Source organism: Taudactylus pleione, unplaced genomic scaffold (genome assembly GCF_031769625.1).
Source record: "Taudactylus pleione unplaced genomic scaffold, aTauple2 ptg000367l, whole genome shotgun sequence".
In the NCBI taxonomy this organism is placed as follows: domain Eukaryota; kingdom Metazoa; phylum Chordata; class Amphibia; order Anura; family Myobatrachidae; genus Taudactylus; species Taudactylus pleione.
This window is the reverse complement of record NW_028284768.1, coordinates 2,270,028-2,287,444: the sequence shown is the minus strand read 5'-3', so window position 1 is coordinate 2,287,444 and position 17,417 is coordinate 2,270,028. Positions and strand designations below refer to the sequence as shown.

Below are 17,417 nucleotides of genomic sequence, written 5' to 3'. Positions count from 1 at the left end.
GGGTTATAGGGAGAGTGGACCCAGTGCATCCTGGGAGCTAAAAGCTTTAACTGCGTGGTGCCCGGATTTGGTTCCCAACCTATACCCCAAGGTCAACCCTGTGGACCCTATGGACTTCGTAGAAACAGATAGCAAAGGTAAGTTCTTACCATATCTCTTGTTCTTCCATAGAATTAACCTCTTTGCTAAAAGCTTGTGTAAAATGTAATAAGCAGTTAGTTTCCACCACGTCTGACTTAAAGATTATTTTAGCCCAAATTGCAGTTTCTTACTCGGGAGGCCTCGGACGCTAATTACTATGAGTGTCATCAGCAGGAGGCTGACCTATTTCATTGCTTACTGGCCTTGCACAGAGTGCTGCATTTTTTTGGTCACTGGTTCAACATTGTTACACACACCCTTAAACTCTCCTTCAGGGTCACATGTGAATGGGCTTTTTGGAACATCTACTCTGGGGAGAATGGCCATAGGCTTTCCCAGGGCGCAAAACTGATATTATCCAAAGGGGCATCTGCAGCAAAATAGACCATTGTATCCCAATGGGTCTTTACCGAGACTTCCTGTAATACTCCCCCCTTCACTCATTCCTATTTACAATGGACTGAACTGAGATATCTGTAATGCAGAGAAATCTCAAGGAGTAATGTGGAGAAGTTTCTGGACACTTAACTTTCCAAATGACTTTGTGCTACTATATGGCGGTGCTTACTAATGGGACTTCTCTCTAATGTCCATGGTTTATCCCTTTCCCTATCGGGACTATATATTTGTGCTATTTCTTCACATGATGACATTGAGCTGTTTGGTTATTTGTATATATTTGCAGATAGCTATATTATTTTTTTTCCCCATACTGTTTTTATTGTGACCCTTTTATTTGAAATGAGTTCTACTATTGCTGGATTGCGGTAGGCATTGATTGCTTTTCATTATACTATTTGGAGCAGTTTGTTTTTCTTTCCTGGGAATGCTGTTTTGTTCTACTGTGACGACAGCCTTCAAATTAAGAGGAGGATAGATAGTACCTGTATTTCCTAGCGTAAGTATATAAAGCTGAAACTTCTGTAAGTTGTGGTGATATCACTGGCCCCGCTACTGATTAGAACATCCTGATCGGTACAATGACGTCTTGAGATGGTCTTATTGGCGTGCTAAGTGCAATCCATCATTGTAGCCTATTATGGAAAATGTCAGAATAAGCATCTCTGTGCTTGCTAGTAGAACATGTTTAAATGCAATTTGCAGCACAATGATGTGCAAAGTCTGCAGTTCAGTCTTTGTCCCAAACAACTTTGCTCTTGACAAGTTCCTGAAATGTCTGCATATATAATCTTGGCTGTTACTAGTCCTTATATAAATCAAGTTACATATTAACAGGATTAGGGGTACTTTAACCACACACTGTCCGTAAAATACAATGCAGATAACTAGATTTATTATATAGTTTAATGTGTCTACAACTTGTTGGCCATAAACTTGATGCCGCAATATGTTCCATAGAATTATATCTTCTCAAAGACAAATCAGAGCCAGGTCGGGGGAACATCTGCTTACAGCAGATAACAGGAATATTGAATGTGGGAAAGCCTTAGATAACTAATTCCAGGCGGATGGCTCATAAATCTGTATTACGCACATTTGCTGAGCCTTCTCAAAGCTTTTTTTTTTTTTTTCTCTTGCGGCTGACTCTTGTGCTTCCTTTTTGTTTTGCAGACTGATATATGAACATGTTTGTCGATACTGTCAGAGCAATGAGACGCTTTATCGATGAGTTACGCAGCGCCTGGAAGACGTTCCTGGATTACACGGTTATATTCTGCTCAGCCCACGCCATCCGGGTTTTTGTTATCCATGGATGTAGGAAGCTCCAGGAAATAACTATATTGTCTGTCTCATCAAAAGGAAAGCACTTGGGATCGCAGGGACGAATCGGGTTCAAATAAAGGGTGTGAGACCTACTGGCGGATCCACACTGTACATGCCTGGTGCGCTGTGTTTGGCTCTGATAACCGGAAAACAGGCCTTGTTTGCTGCGCCTTAGACATTTTCCCAGACACGGACGCTTTTACGAGACAACCGTAAATCACTGACATGATAACAGACACAGGAAGGCGTGAAATGTGATTTTTATATAGATGTATGAAGTCCTGTAAATAATATCTATATAATCTGTGAGTTCTGAAGTTATCAACTCAGTATTCATCAGGAAATTTTTGTATATTATAATTAATGTGCCCCTTGCTGTACATTATGGGTAGTAGAGGTCACCACGGATCTATGTGTATATATAATATCTATGTCTATACTGTATATATCCTTTTTGGTTTTTTATATAAATATCTCTCCCATCGATAGAAGCCAGTTGTACAGGCCCAGAGGTCAGACACTTCTTATAATGTGATCATTTTTTAATCATGACACCTCACTCCTCATAGTTCCTGGTTCTTCTGAGTAATGTTAGTGAATGTCCCTATGGAATACTTGTTACATCGGGCAACAATTTGCCAAGTGGTAAAGGCACATTGCTAAAACAAAATATGCTTGCCACATTATTCTTCCGTTTAATCCCTCTTTGTAGATGTCAGGAGGGAGAACATTGCTTTGTTAGAGAATCAGGTTTTAATGGTGCTTGGTCACATGAGTTACTGACTGCACTTATTAATGTCTTCTAGATGGAGAGGGCCTTACTGTGTATTGTAGGTCATCAGTAAATGAGATTCATGTTGGGGTCAAAACTGGCTTCTTACTGACACATACTTATTCTAGGTATATTAACTCAAGGTCACGATGGCGTAAGAGGGTCTGGTCACTGAGGATCCGGTCACTGATGATTGGCCGCTGTGGCAGCACATTGACCGTTCATTATCTGGGCTACAACACAGCCACCGGTGCTTCTCCCTGATCCTATCCCCCAGACTAAAGGAGGGAATTAGAATAGGGACATTGGTAAAACGTTGCCTTTAATATTCTTTTATAGATTTGTAAAACAATGGCCCATGTAAATCTGATGGTGGTTTTATATGATATTTACCTGGTAATGGCAGCTTAGATTACACCACTGTTTTGTATGATAACTTTGCAGCTGGGCAGTATGTATAATGGCTTCTATTCACAGCAGCACCAATCTGTACACTAGTAATTTACTTTTCTACTAAATAAAATATAATTGTATGAACTTTACCCAAAGGCTATGATCCCTTTAATGCATATGTACAAAATGACCTGTTACCTGTACTTATTACTATGTATTGCTAAATGATTTCTACTTAAATGTTCTATGCAGCCTTTGTTGGCCTTATTGCATTACAGTACAAGCTGCAAAGATGGGAAAACAGTATTGTTATAAAGTCGTATAAGCCACACGACTTTAAAAGTATGTTGTGTTTTTGTTTAGTGGGTTTTTTTTTTTTGTTGTTGTATTTTCTGGTCAGAAGCATTAGGGGCCTATGTATTAATAATCTGGGAACTGCCATGATTATTAAGTATCCGTATCGTGGCAGATATTTTCATTTTTAATGAAAAATATACCTATGTACTATGTGAAACTCACTAGGACAGTGGTTGCAGTAGCTGCTGTCCCTGCGAGTTATATCCTAGGCATCTTGCAGAATGCGCACAGTCAATTTCCGCCGGAGGCTTTGGGAGCAAGATCTCCTGGTCGCAAGCCTCCATAGGCTCAAAGCAGTTTACGCCATCTGAAGATGGCGTAAACTAACAGGGCCGAGCTCCGAAAAAATAGTTTTTTTTAGAAGATTGGTACATAGGGGCAGTGATCGCGCTGAAACAGAAATTATGCGGGTCCCGGGTACCCATCATTTAAAATATTTAGGGTCCTACTTCATCGTTTCTGGGTCTCAATATTTATTGTTATTTATGCATCACACCATCCCATATTGTTAATATGGCCATCATATCCACAACATGCTCTCAGACTTTATATTATAAACACACACCACCCTGGCTCTACTTCCTCTGACATATACTTTCTGGTTCTACCCCCATTGACATTACACATGTATATAAACACCCCCAGCTCTCCTCCTCTGCTGCTGCCCAGTGGCCTGTATTACCCACACTGACTTTGCACATATAGGGCCTCATTTGCTAACCAGTTTTATCACCAAAATGAGTGATAAATGTCACTGTGTATGATAAATGGTGCTCAGCCAATCAGCTCCCAACTGTCATTTTGCTAACAGCGCGTATTTGCGAATACTGCGGGGTCAGATCATAGTCCCCATTGATAATAATGGGGACTGTGATCTGCAGCGCTAATTAGCACTCTGCAGGAGTTTTTCTGTGAAATATCCTGCATTGTGTCATGCAAAAACTGCAGTTCTACCTCATTTTATGGAAATAATAGATTGATAAATAGGCCCCTTAGTCTTGATTTCAGATAGCGTCAGATAATCTACATAGAATTTTATCAGCCTGAACACTTATTCAGCCATTTCTGGTGTTTAGTTTATTTAAAATGCCAACTTTTTTTTTTTTTTTGTAACCTACTTGAGCCAGAAATGCTGAAGCAAAAAAGTTCTTTTTGTGGTGTTGTACACTATCCTGGTGATTGATGAGCTGCATTCTCCTGTATGACATGGATGTCACTGCTATGTGTGCTGTAGGTCTCGTGCTACAGGAATGTCACCAGCTACATTTAGCTACTACCACGGTCTACTTTAATATTCAATTTCTGCCCCCATCAAATTTGCACTTTTATTATACTCTATAATAAACGTTTGCTGTGCAGACACTTTTTCCCACACTGTACTCTTACTTGCATTTCTGGATATCTGCACTTTCTCTTACATTCTTTCTTCATTCCTACTTTCAAATTTTCCTTCACCTATTTACCTCAACCTTACCATGACAATGTTTTCTTAAACTCCCACTTTCACTCAGTGTCTAACTAATCTTTTGTTCTGCCCCCTGCTTCCACCTTTATCCTTTCCCCCTGGTCTCCACTTCCTCCTCCCCTTATCTCCCCTCCTCTGTTTGCCTTCCTCCCCCTCTTCTGCCATTACTCCACTTTCATTCTCCTACACCCAGGGGCGTAACTAGAACTTTTTGGGCCCCATAGCAACATTTTTAAGGGCCCCCCCTAACTTAGGTCTTACACAATAACCACAGTAGTTCCCCTAAAACATTAAATGCCCACTGTAATGGTGCCCCTTATGCAATGCCCACTGTAATGGTGCCCCTTACGCAGTGCCCCCAGTAATGAGCCCCCTGTAATGCCCCCAGTAGTGAGCCCCCTGTAATGCCCCCAGTAGTGAGACCCCAGTAGTGACCCCCTGTAGCTTCCCCCAATAGTGAGCCCCCTGTAGTAAGCCCCCTGTAATGCCCCAAGTAGCGACCCCCTGTAGCTGCCCCCTGTAGTGAGCCCTCTGTAATGCCCCCAGTAGTGAGATCCCAGTAACTTCCCCCCACGCGCGCGGGCGCACACACACAAAACAAACAAAAAAAACCTTACCTTATCCCCGCTCCTGTGAAATCGCCGACCGCCCTGTCGCCCGCTCCGCGGCACTATGAGAGTGACGTCATGACGTCACTCCCATAGTGCACTGCGGGACCCAGAAGACGGAGCTCATTCCTGAGCTCCGTCCCCGGCGTCCGCTCCTCGGCACTATGAGAGTGACGTCATGACGTCACTCCCATAGTGCATTGCGGGACCCGGAAGAAGGAGTGAGCTCCGGCTGCCGCCGGGGGTTTGAGTGGGAGTCGGGCGTCCGCTGGTAACACAATCTCAGCGGGCGCCTGGCATATGGAAAGTGCAGGGGGTGCGATCGCTGGGCCGCCGGGCCCCTTAAGCCGCCGGGCCCCATAGCAACCGCACCCCCTGCACCCTCCATAGTTACGCCACTGCCTACACCCTACCGGGGTCCTACTACCACACTGCTAATCTCTCCTCCCACCCTCCTCTCCATGTAATTTCACCCTGCCTCCATCCACATATCATTAATCTCCCTCCCTGCCCACCTCCTACAGGTTCCCCTCCAAGCACTGGAGCCCGCACAATCACTACACTCTACTCATCTCGATCCCCCAAATTAATCTCACCTCCACGCTACAGCAACCCTGATCTCATTCAAATCTCTCCCACAAACTCTGTCCCTCTATCCTGTGTCCTCTGGAATGCCAGATCAGTCTGTAATAAACTGGTCCCCACCCATAACCTTTTCATCTCCCAACTCCCTGAATCTCCTAGGATTTCACCCTCTGACACCACCTCCTGCAGCTCTCTCCTCTGGGGGGCCTCACCTTTTCCCACACACCCCGGCCTGGAGGTCGCCATGCTGGTGGTATGGGGGTCCTTTTATCCCCCAGTTACTCATACCCTCGGAACCATCACTTACATTCTCTACATTTGAAGTTCATGCTGTGCGCCTCTTCCAACCTGTACACCTCCGAGTTGCTGTCATTTACCGTCCCCCTGGCCCTCCCTCCAAGTTCCTTGACAACTTTGCTTCCTGGCTCCCTCCCTTTCTCTCAGACCTTCCCTCCATTATCCTAGGTGACTTCAATATTCCAATTGATATCCCCACAGAATCCTTTGCCACCAAACTCCTCACCCTCACATCTTCATTTGGCCTGTCCCAATGGACCTTCTCACCCTCCCATGTGAGTGGGCATTCGCTTGATCTGGTCTTCACTCACAGTTATGATCTTTGTAATCACTCCAATTCTCCCTCTTTGACTATAACCACCTCTCTTTTAACCTATCCCTCTCTTCTTCCCCTCCTCTACCTCCTAAAGCAACCATCACTCCCCTATCCCCTCTCTCCTGCTTCCCTATACAATGCCTCCCTTCTGCGCTTGACTCTGTTGCTCTGGCGATCACTACTCACCCTCACAGATCCACACTTCAACCCTGGCATTCCAAATGCACCAGATACCTGCAAAAGAGTTCATGAACCGCCGAGCAACAGTGGAGAAGATCATGCTCTAAGGCAGATCATCTCCATTTCAAATTTATGCTCGCATCCTACAGTGCTGCCCTTTCCCTCTCTCTAAACAGTCGTATTTCAAAAACCTAATCTCCTTCCAGTCCTCAAATCCCAAGCGTCTCTTCAACACCTTCAACTCCCTCCTCTGCCCACCACCTCCTCGCTCTCTGTACTTGACTTTGCTACCTACTTTACATCTAAAATTGATTCCATACGTCAGGACATCATATACAACCAGTCCCCCAGCTCTCCTCCTTTCCTGGATCACTCCTCCCTATCCATTTTTCCAACTCTGACATCCTTCTTCCCTGTATCTGGAGAGGAAGTCATGGCCCTCATCCGGTCCACGGTTCTGTTCTTGGACCTCTCTTATGCTCCCTCTATACGTGCTCTCTAGGTGAACTCATCAGCTTTTTTGACCTCCATTTTCTGTGCTATTGATACTCAGATCTACCTTTCCTCTCTTGATCTCTCTCCCTCTCTACTGACTTGTATCTCCAACTGTCTCTCTGCTATTACTTCCTAGATGTCCCAGTGATTTCTCAAACTTGATATGTCTAAGACTGAGCTGATCGTCTTCCCACCCTCCCACATAACCTCACTTCAATTGATGGCGCAACTATCTTAGCTAGCTTCATAGTGCACTGTCTTGGAGTCATCCTGGACTCACCCTCTCCTTCAAACCCACATATCCAGAACCTCTATTAGTCCTGTCGTTTCCATCTCAAAAATATTTCCAAGATCAGACCCTATTTCACCAAGGATGCTACTAAAGCCCTAATACACTCACTGGTCATCTCCAGATTGGATTACTGTAATATCCTCCTATCTGGCGTCACCAACTCCCATCTCTCCTCTCCAGCCTGTCCTCAATGCTGTTGCTCGGCTCATCTTCCTAGCCAAACGCTCTACATCTGCCTCACCTCTGCTACAAGCCCTTTACTGGCTCTCTTTCCCTTCCAGAACCCAGTTAAAGGATCTCGCGCTTGCTTACAAAGCCCTCACCCAATCTTCTTCCATTTACATCTCTGATCTCATCTACCTTCACTCTCCTGTCCGCCCTCTTCGTTCAACTAATGTACGCCGCCTTTCATATCAACTGATCCTCCCAATCCCGCCTCCAAGATTTTGCCAGTGCTGCTCCCCACCTTTTGGAACTCTCTCCCTCTCCCCATCAGACTCTCTACAACCATTCAAACGGGCTCTCAAGACCCACTACTTCATCAAAGCCTTCCAGCTCTCATCCTTATTTGCTGCTACTTGTTCCTTCCTCCCCATCTACCCCATCTGTGTCAATCCTGTTTGTCTGCCCCTCCCTTTCAGAAATGTAAGCTATTATGAGCAGGGCCCTCTACCCTCTTGTGCTTCTCCCTACTTTACTTTCATCTACTTCTTACTCCCCACTAGGGCACCTAACACTTGGTTACTTATGCTCTGCTGCTTATGTGGGTATTATGGACACTAATGTAGCAATATATATTATCCATGTCCTTGTCCTGCATTGCATTGTACTGTAAGTCACTGGTCACCTATTTGTTTATGAACTTTATAAGGCGTTGTGGGGCACTTGTGGCACCATACAAATAAATGATGATACACTGTACTAGAGAAGATTATAGGCTGTGCGGCAGGGCCGAAACTAGGATATCTGTCACCTGGTGCAAGGAAGCAATTTTGCGCCCCCTCCCTTCCTGTACCTGAAGTTTGTCCTTGCTCGTCCATGCGGATGGCTGGCATAAACCCCCTGGCAATGAGCATAAACCCCCCTGGCCAGTAAGGACCTCTAGCATTTGTCTCCTCTTTGCGTGCGGCCATTTTTGGATGGCCGTTTTCTGAGTCTGCAGCCCCCAAGCCACCGTCAGTCAGATTTTTTCACCCCATGCAATCTGGCACCCGGTGCACGTGCACCTCTAGCCCCCCCCTAGTTGCGGCCCTGCTGTGCGGAGGGGACAGGTCAGCTCTTTCAAAGCAGTTTAATGCACCAGTCATGACTCCATGGTTTGACGCAAGATGCAATTTTTTTTAACTGTTCCAAACCTTACGCTCAAGTTATTTGACCACTGAGTGTGTGCAGATGTTTTCCTGGTAATCTGAATCAGTGGTGCTCAAAATTCCCTCCATGGCAGTCTTTACTAATGGGTAACTTCCCCATTGTGTAGGTGCAGTATAGGTGCAGATCTAAGGTTTACCAAGTACTGGTGATGCATCTCCCGTTAGCCACAAGCATGGGGGCGCATCTTGACTGTAGCCGGATATCGCTAGTTTTTACCGCAGACGCGATACCGGTGTGTGGATGATATGAATGGGCGAAACACGGCAGGTCTGCGTACTGCTGGCTCTGGGTCAAATTGCTCTAAAGTTGGTGCTGAGCACCGGTACAGAGCTGCTGCTAAACCCTCCCTTCTTCCAACACCTGCCAGGATACCCCTCCCATGATGGCAGCCGAGCTTTCGCCCCAGCAGTAAAAAGCTGTCTCTGAAAGGTAAGCACTTATGTGCTATTCATTTCACACTGCTAGAGATACTTGGTTTAGATTTTGATTGTGATTTATTTTTAGACACTGCTGCTCCAAAGCCAGGAAGCAAGGGCCTCTGTAAAAGAAGAGCCAGGTTTGCGCAGCGCGAGACCAATTCAACCCTTTATAGCTGCGAAAATGTCTTTTTTTTTTTTTTTTTTTTTTTTTTCTGACTGCGTTCAGCCTGGAGTTATTCCTGTACTGCCATAATCAGGACCTGATTGAGTGAATGGAAAAATCTTTTTGTATCCAAAGGGGAATATCTTATGTTAGAAGGTCCCAGATCAGCTTGGTTTGGGAAGGTGTGATGGATTGAGGAAGTAAGTCTGGCATAGTGTTTAGCATTACAGCCTCATGATACTGAGGTCATGAGTTCAATTCCTGGTCATACTATTGTAGAGTTTGTATGCTCCCCTGGTGTTTGTGAGGGTTTCCTCCTGGTGCTCCTGTGTCCTCCCACACTCCAAAAACATACTGCTAGGTTAATTGACTGCTGACAATAATTAACCCAAGTGTGTATATGTGTCCTTGTGATAGGGGATTTAGGGGGTTTATGTACTAAGCCTTGGAGCGAAAGTACAACCAATCGGCTCCTGTCATTTTTCCAAACTTATGCTTGGTACACATTAGCCGATGTGTACCCAGTGTGACATTGCAGGCGATGGGACCCGGCATTCGTCAAGTGCATCAGGTCTCATTAAGAGGAGGGATGTGTCATGCTGCATACTTCAGCTTGACATCGTAATCGATATCCCCCATCGGCCCTGTAATAGACCCGACCGGTGATGTTACTAATGACCCGTGGGAGCGCACATATCATGGGTACAGATTAGACGATATACCAGATATGTCGCTCGATCCTGCAGATTGGAGTGACATATCATCTAGTGTACACTCACCTATAGGCCCAGAGTTATCAACGAGCGATATTTTTGTTATCACTTTTTACTAATCTTAAATGATACTCCAACCAATCAGCTCCTGGCATTTTTCAAACACATGACAGTTAGAAGCTGATTGGTTGGAGCACCATTTTAAGATTAACAAGCAAGAACAAGAATATCACTCGCTGATGAATCAGACCCTAGCCTGTAAAGTGACAGGAGCTGATTGGTTGGTACTTTACCTCCACCTACTTTATCTCTCTCCAAGGCTTAGTACATAGATCCCATAGATTGCAGCTCCACTGGGCCAGGAACTGATGTGAATGACTGAGTGGAATATTTACTTATACGTTGGATGGAATAAGACCCTTTTTTTTTTTTTTTTTGAAGATCACTCCAAAAAGGGTAGACTGTTTCCCATTCATAAAGCCATCAAGGAGTTGGCGTACAGAATGGCGAAATGTAGATAGATCTCAAGGCGGCCAATCTAGAATTGAGCTAATGTACCTGGTCAGGGATGAAGAGTTCATAAAATGGTGATCTGTGCCTAAAGTTGACGCAGCCATGACAGCCCCGACTTCCAGGACCTTATCCCGAAGATTTATCATAGTGGCCACACCCCCTTCCATAAGTAAGAGAAACACAGCATTTCGCCACCAGTGGGCAGAGCTCCGATCGCAGGCCGCAGGAGGGTACTCGGAATCACATAAGTAGAGTACAGCAACTCGTCATATTAAAATAATGGCTCTTTCTGATTTTATATGGAATTTCCTGTATGTTTATTTTCAGTCTTCCGGCAGCTGCCGATAACTTTCTTTTACAAAGAGAGAGCACAAGTGCCATTTGGTAAAATCTGTTTTTTGTGCTTATTTCATAAAGCTGACAATCATGACCTCATTGAGACGAATGTGAAATCCAGCAAATGCTCTGTATAAGCAGTCCACGCTCTATTACTAATAATAGATATGATGTGTGCACTATTTCTCGCTGCCTGCAATGCGACGGTATTCCAGGGAGTGTGGGGAATTCTACGGTCATCACAGGCTCTGCTGCTGACACCAAAGAGAAATAATGGAGGTATATTTATAGACCAGCCTTTCAAGTCACCATCATTGACGTGCCATATCTAATCCTGGCCTGTAATGCCCTCACTACAAGTCAATTAACCTCATTGTAAATTGTGGGTAAACAGCATTTACATTTTCTAAGTGATAGGCAGTGAATTTATAACTACTCTATTACTTTTCTGCCTGTAGTCTTTTCTCACTAGAAACGTCTGATCAGTTCTGCCTGTCTAATACTCCTAATATCACAGGGATACATTAAGCAGCCCAAGCTTACATAAGGAATATAGGAGAGCGTGTAGTTAAAGTGTACAAGAAAAGTATTAAGAAGCAGGGGCTGGCTGGCAACTTTTAGCCTGGGGGGCAAATGCATGCAGGCGGCCCTGGCAGAGGAGTAGCGTGTAGCCAGGGTGCCCGAAGAACATGCATGCTACGGCGCCCCCCCCCCTCAAGTGCTCCAGGGAGGACGCGGGTCCATATGGGATTAATGTAAGGTAAAAATAAAGATTAGGAACAGCCCCGTTGTGGTGCCTATATGCAGTGCCCACCTGTGCCCCAGGAGAGGACCCCCTTATGCAGGCCTCCAGTAGTGCCCCCAGTAGTGATCCCTCCTATGCAGTGCCCCTTATACAGTGCCCCCAGTAGTGGTCCCCCCTGTGCAGTGCCCCTTGTGCCCCCAGTAGTAAGCCCCTTATATAGTGCCCCCAGTAGTGGTACCCACTATGCAGTGCTCCTTATATAGTGCTCCCAGTAGTGGTAACCCTTATGCAGTGCCCCTTAAATAGTGGCCCCAGTTGTAGTCTCCCCCCTATGCAGTACCCCCAGTATTGCCCTTTTTATAGAGCCCCCAGCAGTGGTCCCCCTATGTAGTGCCCCTAGTAGTAGTCCCCTCCCCCCTATGTAGTGCCCCTAGTAGTTGTCCCCTCCCCTTGTAGTGCCCATAGTAGTAGTAGTCCCCCCTTGTAGTGCCCCAGTAGTAGCCCCCCCTTGTAGCGCCCCCAGTAGTAGTCCCCGCCTTGAAGTGCCCCCAGTTATAATCCCCAGTAGTGATCTCCCCCTTGTAGTACCCCCAGTAGTGGTCTCCCTCTTGTAGTGCCCCCAGTATTAGTCCCTCCCTCTTGTAGTGCCCCCAGTAGTGGCTCCCCCTTTGTAGTGCCCCCAGTAGTAGTCCCTCCCACTTGTAGTGCCCCCAGAAGTAGTAGTCCCCCCCCCTTGTATTGGTATTGCCCCCATTAATAGTAGTCCCCCCCCCCCTTGCAGTGCCTCCAGTAGTGGTCTCCCCCTTGTAGTGCCAGCCCCCCACCCCTCCCCTCCCCAGTAGACACGTAGTAAAAAAAAAAAAAAAAACACTTACCTGAATCCCCGCTCCCGCCATCCGCTCCTCCGTCTGTCCTTCCCGGGCCGGGCCGCTCTGCATTATGGGAGAGACGTCATATGACGTCATGACGCCTCTCCCATTTCCCACTGCGGGAGCCGGAAGATGGAGCTGCTCCTGCAGTGGGTGCAGCAGCTAATGAGAGTCTGACAGACTCTCATTGGCTGCTGATCAAAACAAACACACAGCTGCCGGAGCCGGCGGCTGTGTGTGTGTCACTTGTGTAGCGCTGATCGAACTCCGTCCGGTCAGCGCTACACACGCGGTGCAGTCTGTGTCACAGTGACACAGACTGCCCGCGGCCCGCATGACGCTGCGGCCCGGGGGGCACATGGCTCCCTGCCCCCCGGCCCAGCCCGCCACTGCTAAGAAGTGTATTGGTCACATGACTTGACAGGAGACTAGATAATGAAAGTTGGAAATTACATAGCGCTAATGGTTTGTTATTAAATAGCAGCTCCACTTACAAAAGTATTAAGATAATAATATAAAAAAAAGGGGCGCTTGTGTTGGTGCTAAATAAAAATGAAGGAATTGTAAAAAACTAGGTAAATGATGGGAAATGTAAAAGACTATAAATTAGACCAAATAAATAAATAAAAATAAAAAATAAAATTAAAATAATGAGATATAAATAAAAAAATGAAATGTAATAATATTATTAAAATAAGAGTATGCAATACCTGTAAAGGAAATAAAGGTTAGTATATAAATGTGTATAGCCTTTATTGTGTATATAATCCGACCTGGGAAGTACAGGGGTTCCAATGGTGTCAGTACTGGCCTTACATGAAAAGCTGCAGATTTGGAATGAACTAGCTGTCCCTATATCTGCCTACCTTTTCTGCCATTATTCGCAGTGTGCTGACCGGTTCCCTCCGTATGTGTCTAGTTCGCCATTCTCGGCAGTTTCGCTCCGTGAATATACTACTCACACTGATGCACTCACACCTACCCTACTCCCACCTATACTACTCACACTGATGGATCATCACACCTATCCTACTCCTATCTATACTATGCACACTGATGCACTCACACCTACCCCACTCCCACCTATACTACTCACACTGATGGACCATCACACCTATCCTACTCCAATCTATACTATGCACACTGATGCACTCACACCTACCCCACTCCTATCTATACTACTCACATTGATGCACTCACACCTACCCCACTCCCACCTATACTACTCACACTGATGCACTCACACCTACCCACTCCTACCTATACTGCTCACACTGATGCACTCACACCTACCCACTCCTACCTATACTACCCACACTAATGCACCATCACACCTACCCCACTTCCACCTATACTACCCACACTGATGCACCATTACACCTATCCTACTCCTATCTATACTATGCACACTGATGCACTCACACCTACCCCACTCCTATCTATACTATTCACATTGATGCACTCACACCTACCCCACTCACACCTATACTACTCACACTGATGCACTCACACCTACCCACTCCTACCTACACTACTCACACTGATGCACTCACACCTACCCCACTCCTACCTATACTACTCACATTGATGCACTCACACCTACCCCACTCCCACCTATACTACTCACACTGATGCACCATTACACCTATCCTACTCCTATCTATACTATGCACACTGATGCACTCACACCTACCCCACTCCTACCTATACTGCTCAGACTAATGCACCATCACACCTACCCCACTCCTACCTATACTGCTCACACTAATGCACCATCACACCTACCTTACTCCCATCTATACTACCCACACTGATGCACCATCACACCTACCCCACTTCCACCTATACTACCCACACTGATGCACCATCACACCTACCCTACTCCCATCTATACTACCACACTTATGCACAATCACACCTACCCTACTCCCATCTATACTACTAACACTAATGCACCATCACACGTACCTTACTCCCATCTATACTACCCACACTAATGCACCATCACACCTACCCTACTCCCATCTATACTGCCCACACTAATGCACCATCACACCTACCCTTCTCCCATCTATACTACCCACACTAATGTACCATCACACCTACCCTTCTCCCATCTATACTACCCACACTAATGCACCATCACACCTACCCTTCTCCCATCTATACTACCCACACTAATGCACCATTGCACCTACCCTACTCCCATCTATATTACCCACACTAATGCACCATCACACCTACCCTACTCCCATCTATACTACCCACACTAATGCACCATCACACCTACCCTACTCCCATCTATACTACCCACACTAATGCACCATCACACCTACCCTACTCCCATCTATACTGCCCACACTAATGCACCATCACACCTACCCTTCTCCCATCTATACTACCCACACTAATGCACCATCACACCTACCCTACTCCCATCTATACTACCCACACTAATGCACCATCACACCTACCCTACTCCCATCTATACTACTCACACTAATGCACCATCACACCTACCCTACTCCCATTTATGCTCTCCACACTAATGCACCATCACACCTACCCTACTCCCATCTATACTACCCACACTAATGCACCATCACATCTACCATACTCCCACCTATACTACCCACACTAATGTACCATCACACTTACCCTTCTCCCATCTATACTACCCACACTAATGCACCATCAAACCTACCCTTCTCCCATCTATACTACCCACACTAATGCACCATCACACCTACTCTACTCCCATCTATACTCCCCACACTAATGCACCATCACACCTACCCTACTCCCATCTATACTACCCACACTAATGCACCATCACACCTACCTTACTCCCATCTATACTACCCACACTAATGCACCATCACACCTACCCTACTCCCACCTATTCTACCCACACTAATGTACCATCACACCTACCCTACTCCTACCTATTCTACCCACACTAATGCACCATCACACCTACCCTACTCCCATCTATACTACCCACACTAATGCACCATCACACCTACCCTACTCCCATCTATACTGCACACACTAATGCACCATCACACCTACCCTTCTCCCATCTATACTACCCACACTAATGCACCATCACACATACCCTTCTCCCATCTATACTACCCACACTAATGCACCATCACACCTACCCTACTCCCATCTATACTACCCACACTAATGCACCATCACACCTACCCTACTCCCATCTATACTACCCACACTAATGCACCACCACACCTACCTTACTCCCATCTATACTACCCACACTAATGCACCATCACACCTACCCTACTCCCATCTATACTACCCACACTAATGCACCATCACACCTACCCTACTCCCATCTATACTAGTCACACTAATGCACCATCACACCTACCCTACTCCCATCTATACTACCCACACTAATGCACCATCACACCTACCCTACTCCCATCTATAGTACCCACACTAATGCACCATCACACCTACCCTACTCCCATCTATACTACCCACACTAATGCACCATCACACCTACCCTACTCCCATCTATACTACCCACACTAATGCACCATCACACCTACCCTACTCCCATCTATACTACCCACACTAATGCACCATCACACCTACCCTTCTCCCATCTATTCTACCCACACTAATGCACCATCACACCTACGCTACTCCCATCTATACTACCCACACTAATGCACCATCACACCTACCTTACTCTTATCTATACTACCCACACTAATGCACCATCACACCTACCCTACTCCCATCTATACTACTCACACTAATGCACCATCACACCTACCCTGCTCCCATCTATACTACTCACACTAATGTACCATCACACCGTCCCTACTCCCATCTATACTACTCACACTAATGCATCATCACACCTACCCTACTCCCATCTATACTACTCACACTAATGTACCATCACACCTACCCCACTCCCATCTATACTACCCACACTAATGTACCATCACACCTACCCTACTCCCATCTATACTACCCACACTAATGCACCATCACACCTACTCTACTCCCATCTATACTACCCACACTAATGCACCATCACACCTACCCTACTCCCATCTATACTACCCACACTAATGCACCACCACACCTACCCTACTCCCAACTATACTACCCACACTATTGTACCATCACACCTACTCTACTCCCATCTATACTACCCACACTAATGCACCATCACACCTACCCTACTCCCATCTATACTACTCACACTAATGCACCATCACACCTACCTTACTCCCATCTATACTACTCACACTAATGTACCATCACACCTACCCTACTCCCATCTATACTCCCCACACTAATGCACCATCACACCTACCCTACTCCCACCTATTATACCCACACTAATATTCCCTCACGCCTACCCTACTCCCATCTATACTACTCACACTAATGCACCATCACACCTATCCTCCCATCTATACTACTCACACTGATGCACCATCACACCTACCCTACTCCCATCTATACTCCCCACACTAATGTACCATCACACCTACCTTACTCCCATCTATACTACCCACACTAATGCACCATCACACCTACCCTACTCCCATCTATACTACCCACACTAATGCACCATCACACCTACCCTACTCCCATCTATACTACTCACACTAA

General features: G+C 45.9%; 1 protein-coding gene across 1 annotated transcript in view; it reads left to right on the top strand.

Annotated features, from left to right (window-relative positions):
* Positions 1-3,180, top strand: part of E2F6 (E2F transcription factor 6) — a 43,127-nt gene extending 39,947 nt beyond the window's left edge. Inside the window, exon 7 of the mRNA XM_088444611.1 lies at positions 1,714-3,180. Coding sequence (XP_088300737.1) covers positions 1,714-1,718 — 5 coding nt within the window. The 3' untranslated portion in view covers positions 1,719-3,180. The remainder of the gene's footprint in view (positions 1-1,713) is intronic.
* Positions 3,181-17,417: the final 14,237 nt, after the last annotated feature.